This window comes from Dendropsophus ebraccatus, chromosome 9 (assembly GCF_027789765.1).
Source record: "Dendropsophus ebraccatus isolate aDenEbr1 chromosome 9, aDenEbr1.pat, whole genome shotgun sequence".
Classification (NCBI taxonomy): Eukaryota; Metazoa; Chordata; class Amphibia; order Anura; family Hylidae; genus Dendropsophus; species Dendropsophus ebraccatus.
This window is the reverse complement of record NC_091462.1, coordinates 42,951,217-42,964,145: the sequence shown is the minus strand read 5'-3', so window position 1 is coordinate 42,964,145 and position 12,929 is coordinate 42,951,217. Positions and strand designations below refer to the sequence as shown.

Genomic DNA, 12,929 nt, shown 5'->3' with positions numbered 1-12,929 from the left:
GATACTATCTTATATGTGAATTATCTGTACATAATATATACAATGGTACCTTGGTTTAAGAGTAACTTGGATTAAGAGTGTTTTGCAAGAAGAGCTCACAGTTTTTCAAAATTATGACTTGGTTCAAGAGCATTGCTTTGGTTTAAGAGCTCCCTGTACTGGGTGGGAGGGGGATCAAGAGTGGGGCATGGTCTGCATAGCGTGGTCTACAGCACTGTACTCTGACCCAGGAAGTCTCCCTCACTTTCCAGATCATGGCAGATCCACTTCAGGCTGGGGCTTACATCAGGGGACAGGACTGTGGAGGTAATCTCTCCATAGCTGTAACCCTGCTCTCCCCAGACAGAGAATGCTGCTATACTGTGCCCACATATGTCCTGTTTATTTATTTATTATTTATTTATTTATTTATTTTACATAAATACAAATGGTATCAAAGATTTCAATTCGCACCTGATTTAAAGGTTTTGTCTGAGCGCAGTTGATTCCTCCTATCATGATCATGTTGGGCATCAGCGGCCGTGGAAAGTCTAAGACAAAGTCCAGTCTCATCAGCCAAATAGCTGCATGGCCAAGAATTTCTTGCAAATCTACATCCCTCTTTAAAAACTCAGAAGCCAGCTGCTGGTAGGGAGTGTAAGCCATATTGCAAAGAAAAGGTGTCGTTAGATCATACAAGAGATTCTTCACCCGCTGAGGAAAACTCATATGATCTGTCAGGCCGGTCAGCATCCTTGGCACATATGATAATGGTATTGGACACTGTGAAGCTTTGGCATCTAGATGACACGGTATGCCACGCAAGAAAAAAACAGAGGGCACAGAAAGGTGCTCAGCAAGTATCTGACCACACGGGAGGATAGGATCTGTGAAGACAACATCAAAGGTCATCTCCTCTAAGGACTGGATTAGCTGAGAATTGTTCAACAGTCGAGCACAGACGTCTAGCATAAAGGCTGTTCCTTCTTTCAGGTTTCTTTGGACTGTTAAGAACTTCTCCAGTGCAGGTCTTTGCGTGAAGAGCTCATATGAGAAAGAAAAGTAATGGTCCTGTAGTTGCTGAAATGTGTAAGATACAGGGAAAGTCTTCACTTCACAGTCTTGAGACGCCTTAAGATGAACGTTAATATCTGGTGCGACAATGACAGCATGATGTCCTTTCTGTATCAGCATATCCACCACAGGACGCATGCTAAGCCAGTGGCTGCCATCTACAGGCACCACAAGAAAGGTCCCAGCATTAACAAAGGCTACATGTCCAGAAGTTAGTAATATAATAGTAGTGGTGAAGAATAGAGGGAGCTGCATTGGAGCCATGTTCTTTCTCTGTATCTCAGCAGAATGAAGCTTTCCTGATAAGGGCTTCTCCACATTTATACATGTAACAGCTACGTCACAAAGCTATAAACTAGGACCCAGCACCACGAGCTCTGACCTGCTGATGTGTAATAGTTGTAAAGGTCATGAATGAACCTGCTCTCGGATACATAGCGCTGAGTCATACCTCGTATAGGTACAGATCTTGTTTTAGTCCCTCTGATACAGATTAAACCTCCTTCAACACACCTTACTTCATTTCTGTTAGAGTTGACATATTATTTGTATTTTTGTCATTTTCACTGAATTTTACTGAAGTTCCCAAGTTTGGGGATGAAAGTAATCACAGAATGGACTGTAGTTATGATATGCTGTGGAGTAACCTACTGATGCATATTAACTAGAGATGAGGGAACCTCAAGCAGGCTCGAGCCCATCCGAACCCGAAAAATTGGTATTTGATTAGCGGCGGCTGCTGAAGTTGGATAAAGCTCTAAGGTTGTTTGGAAAACATGGATACAGCCAATGACTATATCCATGATTTCCACATAGCCTTAGGGCTTTATCCAACTTTAGCAGTCACCACTAATCAAATGCCGAACGATCGGGTTTGGATGGACTCTAGCATGCTCAGGGTTCGCTCATCTCTAATATTAACTCATTGATTTAATCCTCCATACATTGCATGACAAGTGCATCAGGAGCTGAGCCTGTTTCCTATGAGGAGGGTGATCGACATAACTCAGATTCCAGCCATTTAGCCCCTCAGATGCTGCAGCCAATAACAACAGCAACATTTGAGGGGTTAGACATAGGGAGAGCCGCTCCATTTCAGGGTATCACAGGAATATCATGGCAAATAGGGGCCAAGTGAAGGCCATGTTAGTACTCCTATTGCAGTCAGAGGCTAACAAAAATAACTAAATACATAAATAACCAATTTGTAAACTGCTGTTTTTTGCCCACCTTACCTCTCTGCATAAAAAAAGTTTTTAAATCAAAGGGTGTCAAAAAGTTATATAGATTTGTAAGTTACTTCTATTTAAAAATGTCAAACCTGATAGTACTTATTGGCTGCTGTATGTCCTGCAGGAAGTGGTGCTTACTTTAAAATCTAACCCAGTGTTCTCTCCTGCCGCCTCTGTCCACCAATCGCCATATGATGTTGCCAGAATTATCAGCAATGTTGCACAGCTATTGGTAACTGCATGCTGCCTCAGGCAGTGCCACCTGACGACAAAAGGTAGTGGCAGGGCTAACACCAGCACCCAGTGAGCCTAGGCAAGTGCTGTGGCCTTCACTTTAACCATAAACACTAATAATGAGCGCTCACAGTTACATGATGCTGCACTATGATTGCCAGAGGTAGGAGCCATTGGCTCACCCTTGTAGCCTCAGACAGCAAGTGCCACTATGAGTGCCACTTTTAAATGGGTTATCCAGCACTACAAAAACATGGCCACTTTTCCCCCTACTGTTGTCTCCAGTTCAGGTGCAGTTTGCAATTAAGCTCCATTTACTTCAATGGAACTAAGTTTCAAAACCACACCCAAACTGGAGACAACAGTAGGGGGAAAGTGGCCATGTTTTTGTAGCGCTCGATAACCCCTTTAAGTAGCGTAAAGTTGAGGTGCCAGCAGCAATTACTGTAAAACTCTATAAGTGTTAGTGGCTAGCTATGTAAGAGAGGATTGAATTGTATTTTGTCAAATATTGTAGCATGTAGTAAATCTGCTGTTTGCATTGTTTTACTAAAGACTGCATGTGTTTTAATGCAGTTTTGGGCTATGTTCACACGTCGTATAAGACCGGCCGTTCCGTGACCCGGCCAGGTCACGGAACGGCCGGTCTCTGGCTGGATCATCCCGGCCGGTACTTAAGTAGCGGACGGATGATCTGTCCGGCCGCAGAGCTTTGGGAAAAGAATGAATGCTTAGAACTGTTTCCTCAGCTTCCTTTTGCCCACTTCATCTTCCATTAGTCCAGCATGACAAAGCTGCTGCCTGGGTAAAATTTCAAAAGCCCTAAAGAAGCCCCGACTTTTCGACTGCTTTACAGGTAGGAGAAGAAAGGGGAAGGCAAGATCTCTTCCGGTACTGCAACACGAATGCAGACACCTGCACCACTTACACTTACTTACTAAATGTCTTTAGCAGGTACCCGACCAGCCTTTACTTAGCTACTGCGTTTCCCCAAAAATAAAGCCCCTATTACACGGGTCGATGGAGAGGAGCAAACATGTGCTGTCAGCGCTCGCTTGCTCCTCTTTCCCCACTTGCAGCCGGCGCTATTACATACGTCGGCAGCAAGCTGATGAGTATAGGGTGGGCCACGGGGAGCTGTGTGTTGGCTGTCCGGGTTATCGATTGGTCGTCCAGGCAGCTCATAGCAAATAGCAGCGGTCTGCTGCCGCCAATCGTATTCCACAGGGCGACGGCAGCATATCTCTGCTATATCAGTCGTTTGTCTTTCAACATGTTGAAAGACAAAAGACTGCAATGATCAGCCGACATCATTCATGTCAACTGATCGTTGTGTTCAATTACACAGGACGATTATCGTCCGAATATAGCCAATAATCATTTTGTGTAATAGGGCTTTAAGACACGATCTTATATTATTTTTTCTCCAAAAAAGGCAAAGATTTTGAAATAGATGATATTTTTTCAATGAGCAATAATAACACATTATGGTGGATTCCTTTCATGTACTCCATGGAGTAGCTTCTTTTTTAGAGTAGGGCTTATTTAGAGTAGGGCGTTCTCCAAAAACCCTGCAGACTAGGGCTTATTTTCGGGGTAGGGCTTATTTTTGGAGAAACAGGGTATGCCCTGCTTTTAGAAGAAGGTTTTACTGAATGCCTGATTGGGTCTCTAATACATTCTCTATTGCTTAGGCTGTACATGGTGTTTTACTATTGCTGTTTGTAAAACTACCCATAGATACCAGTTAATAATCACAACTAGAAATGAGTGAAGCAGATTTGTATGAAGCAAAACCAATCTACTTTGCTCATTTCTAATCACAACCCTGCAAAATGTAAATCATTAATAATTATAATGTGATGCTAAACAAACTATCAGGACATACTATACACAGTATATACTTTACATACAGACAAATGGTATCAAAGATTTCAGTCAGCACCTGGTTTAGAAGCTTTGAGCACAATTGATTCCTCCTATGATGATCATGTTGGGCATCAATGGCCGTAGAAAGTCTAAGACAAAGTCCAGCCTCATCAACCAAATGGCCGCATGGCCAAGAATTTCTTGCAAATCTACATCCCTCTTAAGAAACTTAGAAGCCAGCTGCTGGTAGGGAGAGTAAGCCATATTGCACAGAAAAGGTGTCGCTAGATCATACAAGAGATTCTTCACCCGCTGAGGAAAACTCATATGATCTGTCAAGCCGGTCAGCATCCTTGGCACATATGATAGGCACCACAAGAAAGGTCCCAGCATTAACAAATGCTACACGTCCAGAAGTTAGTAATATAATAGTAGTGGTGAGAAATAGAGCTGCATCGGAGCCATGTTCTTTCTCTGTATCTCAGCAGAATTTCCTGATAAGGGCTTCTCTACATTCATGTAACAGCCCTCACTACGTCACAAAGCTATAAACTAGGACCCAGCACCACGAGCTCTGACCTGTAGATTTGTAAAGTTGTAAAGGTCATAAATGTAGGTGAGTGCAATGTGTGTATGTGTATCTGGGACCTTTGATTTACCTTTAACATACAGAAGTTTTCTATTGAATAGCAGCTGTCCCAGGCCTTATTATAATTTATTCATATATTAAAATATAGCGTTCAGATTAGGAACTTGGCCTGATCTCAGATATATTCTGAAATTATCAAAAATGTATTTGTTTTGGGGGTCTTAGTTCTGTCTTTAGTGGTTGCACTTCTACCTTAGTACTACAAGTCCCATGAAGCATTTGTTTCCCTCAGTTGTTCATTACAACCCTCCCATCTTGCCTACTCCCCTTACTCAACTCTCCTGCCAGTTTACTTCCCAAAGCCCTACAACTACTGCACAATCAGTGACAGCACCTGCTGCTTTATTCAGCACAAGGCAGCATGCTGTACACTTCACTCTACCTAAGTATGTGTTCACACATGGCAATTTTGTTCCATTTTTGCTATTATTTTCTCACTATTTTACAGTCACTAGCATATTTGTGGTATAATTTATATGAAAAAAAAAATGTGACAAAATAGCTAATTACGGGAACGGTTGACACATTATTTGTATTTGTACTGAGTTATAAAATTCTGAAACCTAAATAAAGTTTGGACATGATAGTAATTATACAGTGTAGCTATCATATGCTATGGCATAACCTACTGATGGCAATACAAGCATATTAACCCCTTGGTTTAATCCTTTATACATTTACGCAATGTTCCAGAACTCATGTGGCACTGCTAAGCATGCTGTATGTTTATGTAGGCACTGATGTGATCTGAGGATGTTCATGTCTTACTGCAATTTGTTCGCTAGATGTCACTGTCTGCTATTATATTATTGTAAGCACATGCTGAGGGAAGTGTAAAAAGGGATGTGGTGTTTTGTACATGCTGAGAGTTGTAAACCAATTCCTGCAAAGGTCCCCTCTCAGAAAGATACTTTTTTGTCTCCCCAGGTTCCTCTCCACCAATAGTAAGATTCCCCTAAGGTTATTGGCCATATGCTAAGACTAGCCTGAGATTAGTGTGGAGAGCAGGATATGCTGATTATGCTAGTTTTCTCTGTTCCTGTACACTAGCCAGGCTATTGCCAACAAGGGGCTTAAAACCTATCCATGCTGACAGGCTATCCTGTTCTCTCTGAGCCTTGTATTTCTCCAGGTGCTTCAGTCAAAGGACAGTGGATTGAGAAAGAGTATCTATGCCCATGAACCCCGCTGCAACTCGGCAGGGCCTTAAGATTATACCACTGGCTGGCTCACCATTACCCTTGCCCAACTATATGTGGATTATCAAAGCCGTAAGGACATTTTGTGTCTTCAAGTATATCAGAGTACTGCACAAACTAGATAGGTCCCTTCAGGTAGTCCGCCTGTTCTCCATTTACCAAGTCTCCTAAATTTATCTTCTGTAACTGAACTGTTTACAGAGCTTAAAGTCTCATGCAGTGTATTTATAGTCTACCTGCGAAAACCAGTGATTTCAAGTATTAACAGGGACCCCCTGACAAGCCAACTTCTCAAGTCAGCACTGAATCTTGCATAAAAAGGACTTTGTAGCTACTGTATTGCACATTTAAGAAACCTCAATAAATATTTCATCCTGTTTAGGTTAACTGGAACTCTGCGGCCTTCTTATCCTGCACCACTACACTACAGAGGGTGACGCCAGGGTGAAGATGAAGATTAGTAAAGGTGAGTAATAAATCATCAAAAAATGCTTAACGGGAAACCATCAGCAGGTTAGGAGCATATAAATGCTTGAGTGCTGAGTGCTGGAGTGACATTACTGCAGAGGGCTGCCCCAATATTCTTTGAAAGGAGCCGGTTGGGGAGGATTGGAGCACTGAGGGTGGTATTCCCAGTGCACCAAACCACCTAATATACATATCTAATACAAACTACATAGTTCCTGAAAATGGAAATGTCACTTCTTAGAACAAGCTATGACAAGGTTTGTGGGATCAATGACCATGGTGATCGTATGAAGAAACCTTAGTTTGTTTGTTTGTTTAAGATCCACGGTAGAAGACAAAGGGCGAGGGACACGTGTTTAGTTAGGGGTAGATGGCCTAGGTGTTTGTTTTTTGGACTGTTTTAAACTAAACTACTGCGGACTGGGATTTCTTTGTCTGCTACGTCCTCTTGACCCGGGAGAGAGTCACTTTGAATAGTGCAGCCTATGGTATTTTTCCATGCGTAATTTAAGGTGGAATGGACTTGCCCTCACTATGAACTTGCTTTTCTGTTTATGAAAAATAATTTTTACCAAGGTCAGTTTGAAATTGGATTTCCCTGTGTGGAATGGAATGGTAGTCATCTTGACCCAGGTGATTGGCCCACTGGATCACCTTGTTACAATATACAGTATACTTTTTCTATGCTTTCTTCTTTATTATCCAGTTTAACACCTTACTGTACATAAATTTATAACTATCTCCAAAGACGTTTTCACACATTATGAAATGACCATTTCTGTCTGGAATTGTAGGGGGTCCCTGTTTACAGACTTGATGTTATCTTAAAATGTAGCCTAAATGAGAAAAACTATTTAAACTTCCACAATGATATAATCCTGTAGAGTAAGATTAGTTCAATACATTTTTCCACTTTAAAGGGGTTGCTCACAAAAAAAAAAATTTCTTTCAATTCAACGGGTCTCAGCTAGTGCCAGAGATTTGTTTTTACATCGCTTTGGGTTTTTTACCTTACAGGATAAACGCCAGTATGGGGGTGTCAGGGGCATTGGCCTTCGTTTGAACCACCGTCCAGGTACTGTGCACGGCGCTCGTCTATTCCCAAGCGCCGGCCCACCCCGGAGAACCAGGGGAAGGCCCACCAGCTCCCAGTGTGAAGAAACCCCCTTCCCCTCTGTGACGAAGCTTCATTGGTTCTAATGGAGCCATGTCACAGAGGGGAGAGGAGATCGTCACACTGGGGGCAAGCGGGCCTGCCCCAGTACTCCATCCTGGTGCTCGGCAATAGACTGGCACTGTTAGCCGGAACTGGGTGCCGAACCAGTAAGGTAAAATACCCAAAGCCTGATGGTACATTTGCTTGAAAAAGGTTTTTCCAAGATAAAAGTGTCCCCAATCCTCTGTGAACTACCAACAAACATTCAGAAACAGCAGAATACGTCATATTACAAGTTACTGTTCAGTATAGCAATCAGCATGAGGAGTATAATGCACAGTAAGTGCATAAACTTGAAAAAAACAGCAGCAGTTTGTAGATCTGATGGGGCTGCAGATCCCCATAATGCAGTAGGGTAGTACAACAGGCTAGAATAGAGAAGAAGGGCTGCTGTCAGAGGTCTGTGTGGTCACATCACAGCAATGAGGAAGGGGGGGGGGTGTTCAGCATGGACCAATCAGGAAGTAAGAATCACAGAGCTGTGCAGGAGGACAGTGACAGAAACTTCTCTATACAGCAGTGTGAATGGCTGAGTGTAAGAGAAGGCACATTTTGGATGCAGTGTGTATAACTGAGTGTAAGTGCAGGCACATTATAGCAGGAATAGAGAGGATTGGAAACACAAGGGCTGACAGAGACTGCAGGGAGCATGAAGGAATGATCAGGGCATATGTGGTCACATACATGCAGCACTTTCTGTCCAGGGAGCAAGGGCTTACAGGTATGAAGAGTCCTGTCCCCTGATGCAAGCCCCAGCCTGAAGCGGATCTGCTATGGTTTAGAAGGTGAGGGAGACTTCCTGGGTCAAAGCACAGGGCTGTATACCTCGCTATGCAGACCATGCTCCTCCCGCACTCCCACCCAGTACAGGGAGCTGGGCTGAGCTCTTCTTGCAAAACGCTCTCTATCCACTCTTAAACCAAGGTACCACTGTATTGATATATGTCTCCCTATGCACTAAATACAAATAAAGCCTGCATAGTCACTTCCTCCACTGTTTAGTCTCTGCTGTGGTCCTGTACTTCTTCGCTTCCAATGACATTAAAGGCTCTATTACACTTCGTTTAAAAATTTCGTTTCTATTATCGTTTAAAAATTTGCTATATCGATAAAAAACTAGCGATTGTCTGCCTGTGTAATAACACCCAACGATCAAACGATGAACGAAAAGTCATTGTTGTCTTTCAACATATAAAAAAACTTATCGATGGTAGTTCACCGATCGTTCTCATATCTGTTTGTGTAATAAGTTGTTTGCAGATAAAACATGATGTGTGAGTTGTCCTAAGGAAGGCTTAGCGATCATATAACAACGTAAAAATGATTGTTCATAACAATAATCGGTAAATGTAATAACCTCAGAATGGTTTGCTACAAAATCACTAGTTTTTAGTTGCGATTGATCGTCATAGCGAATCTTTACACAATAATCATTAAGTGTAATAGGCCCATTAGTATAAGGAGAAACCGCACGTTCAGCCCCTCACTGGGTGGAGTGAGAAACTATTACCCGAGCAAAATATCATCAACAACTGGAATTATTCCAATGTGTATAGTTGGACTATGAAACTCCTTACCTTGTTTAGCTGTTTCGGTGGCTTACAGTTGACGCCTCCAATGAACACCATGTTCGGCATTACAGGTCTTGGAAACTCAAAGACAAAATCATATCGAAAAAGCCAGATGGAAGTTCTGCTGAGAAGCTGCTCAAAGGTGATGTCTTTCTTCAGGAGAACTGAAGCCATTTCCAGCCATGGTAAGTATGTAACTCCACAATAGTAAGGCTCCAGCATCCTGACTAGTACGTTCTTCACACGTTGGGAAAACGTCATCTTGTCTGAATACAGAGTAAAAATTCTAGGCACATACGAAAAAGGATGTGGACACTGTGCACTAGTATGGTCAAGAGAACAGGGCAGACCCCTTAAAAAAGTCACGGTGGGCAAATCAAGATACTCAGCTAGTATCATGCCACACATTAAAAACGGATCAGTCAGCAGAGCATCAAACGTTTCATCCCTTAAAGTCTGAATTAATTCTGCGTTGGACAATAAGCCATTACAAATTTCGCGAAAAGTCCCTAATTCGTCCCTCATACTATCATACATTGTAATAGCTGGGATATAAGATGGTTTAAAGTGATCACCTCCAAACTTTTCTAACTTTGATACTAGGTCTTGTTTGCTGTATGAGGTAGGGTAGGTCTTGATAGTATACAGATCAGATTCATCAATGGAGAAGCTTAAGCTGCTTTCAGCTGTTAAAACCACAACTTCATGTCCAATCTGTGCCAATCTCTGTACTACAGGACGCATGCTGAGCCAGGGACTACCATCTGTAGGAACAACAAGCAGCTTACCCCCATGAGCTTGCCTAAAGATGCATAGCACGATGATCAGAGCTGCAGACCTGCATAGCAGTGATAGCACCATGGCTGCAGAGAGTGATCCAGGAATTAATGTTCTGATTTTTTTATATTATAGCTGAGCTAATTTATCACTAAGCACTGCTTTATCTAGTGGGTTGGCTTGGAAATGTCTCAAAAAAGTTGTTGGTTAACTTGCTCAGTTGTTTAGATCATCAGAGCTGCAGACCTACAGTGATAGCATCATGGCTGCAGAGACTCATCCAGAGATTGAGGGTTATTCTGGTATTAGATGAAACGACTATTACCCCAAGACATTGTCACTATTACCCCAAGGTATTGTCACATTGATAAGGAAATTTAGGAAATACATTGAACTATCTCCATCAACATCATCAGTGGATCATGGGGAGAGCCCAATACACCCCACACTGACGGCTGAACCTGACCCTCGAGGCAGATATAGCTGACAAAAGTATAAAGCGTATGGGGACCTTTAGACAACAGCATCTTCCTATGGCTAGACCTCTTCTGAAGTCAAAAAGTATACTCAGTAATTTTTCACATTCATCTCAAGGGGACAGACTCTATGTCCATTGCTTTCTAGGTCTATCAGGCATGTCACAAAATGCCATTAAAAACAGCTCAGGCAAAATGGCCTCCCCCAAAACAATGTACAAAAAATAAAAAAATTGCAGTCATAAAACAGAAACATATTTAAAAAGAACATGTTTTAGCATCCAGCTCTAACCTGTAGAACAAAATCTTGGCAACACAACTGAGTATGGCATGAGGTAGGGGAAACCGCTATCCAAAAAACTGCAATATCACAAGGGCTGTGAGATCAATGTCCATGATGATAATATGAAGAAATGCTTGTTTGTTTAAGGTTCAGGGTGGTAGACAAAGGGTGAGGGACATGGGTTTAGTTAGGGCTAAATGGCCTTCGAGGGTCACGGAGGCTGGGGCGGGACTTGCGACCAGGGGCGGTGCTTATGGCCGTGGGTGGGCGGAGCCTCGGGGGTCTTTATAAAACAGTAACCCCCTCCCCATATACCTAGCGAACAGTATACAGGAAGGGGCAGGGGATCTTGTATGATGCAGTCCCCCCTTCCACCATATACTGTTCAGGCCCTCCTCCCTCTGTATCTATGGGCACCAGGCCCTGAGCAGCACACAGTACATGATGGAGGTGGGTGCTGAATCACACAGGATCCCCTCCCCCATTCAGGGCCTAGTGAACAGTATATGGGGAGGGGATTCTGTATGATACAGTACCCCCACATCTCTCCCCTGCACTACTACTACCCCCAATACTGCTCCTAATACTGCTCTACTACTACCCCCAATAGTGCCCTACTACTACTACCCCCAATACTACTCCTAATACTGCTCTACTACTATCCCCAATACTGCCCTATTACTACTATCCCCAATACTGCTCTACTACTATTCCCAATACTGCCCTACTACTACTATCCCCAATACTGCCCTACTACTACCCCCAATACTACTCCTAATACTGCTCTACTACTACCCCCAATACTGCCCTACTACTACCCCCAATACTGCTCTACTTCTACCCCCAATAGTACTCCTAATACTGCTCTACTACTACCCCCAATACTGCTCCTAATACTGCTCTACTACTATCCCCAATACTGCCCTACTACTACCCCAATACTGCCCTACTACTACCCCCAATACTACTCCTAATACTGCTCTACTACTACCCCCAATACTGCCCTACTACTACCCAAATACTGCCCTACTACTACCCCCAATACTACTCCTAATACTGCTCTACTACTATCCCCAGTACTGCCCTACTACTACCCCCAATACTGCTCTACTACTACCCCCAATACTGCTCTACTACTACCCCAATACTGCTCTACTACTACCCCCAATACTACTCCTAATACTGCCCTACTATTACCCCCAATACTGCCCTACTACTATCCCCAATACTGCCCTACTACTACTATCCCCAATACTGCCCTACTACTACCCCCAATACTGCTCTACTACTACCCCAATACTGCTCTACTACTACCCCCAATACTACTCCTAATACTGCCCTACTACTATCCCCAATACTGCCCTACTACTACTACCCCCAATACTACTCCTAATACTGCTCTACTACTATCCCCAATACTACTCCTAATACTGCCCTACTACTACCCCCAATACTGCCCTACTACTACCCCCAATATTGCCCTACTACTACTATCCCCAATACTGCCCTACTACTACCCCCAAAACTGCTCTACTACTACCCCCAATACTGCTCTACTACTACCCCAATACTGCTCTACTACTACCCCCAATACTACTCCTAATACTGCCCTACTACTACCCCCAATACTGCCCTACTACTATCCCCAATACTGCCCTACTACTACTACCCCCAATACTACTCCTAATACTGCTCTACTACTATCCCCAATACTACTCCTAATACTGCTCTACTACTATCCCCAATACTGCCCTATTACTACTATCCCCAATACTGCTCTACTACTATCCCCAATACTGCCCTACTACTACTACCCCCAATACTGCCCTACTACTACTACCCCCAATACTGCCCTACTACTACCCCCAATACTACTCCTAATACTGCTCTACTACTACCCCC

The 12,929-nt window shown here is 43.1% G+C and overlaps 1 protein-coding gene across 7 annotated transcripts in view; it reads right to left on the bottom strand.

Moving 5' to 3' along the window:
• LOC138800916 (UDP-glucuronosyltransferase 1-6-like) overlaps nt 1-12,929 on the bottom strand; it is a 78,040-nt gene that overhangs the window by 37,313 nt on the left and 27,798 nt on the right. Inside the window, exon 1 of one of the 7 annotated variants that reach the window (XM_069983131.1) lies at nt 9,498-10,273. The exons of 5 other annotated variants lie outside the window; for them this stretch is intronic. In XM_069983131.1, coding sequence (XP_069839232.1) covers nt 9,498-10,235 — 738 coding nt within the window. In that variant the 5' untranslated portion in view covers nt 10,236-10,273. Of the gene's footprint in view, nt 1-453; nt 1,330-9,497; nt 10,274-12,929 lie in introns of those variants that run through there. One more of the 7 variants, XM_069983121.1, reaches the window with a different exon arrangement.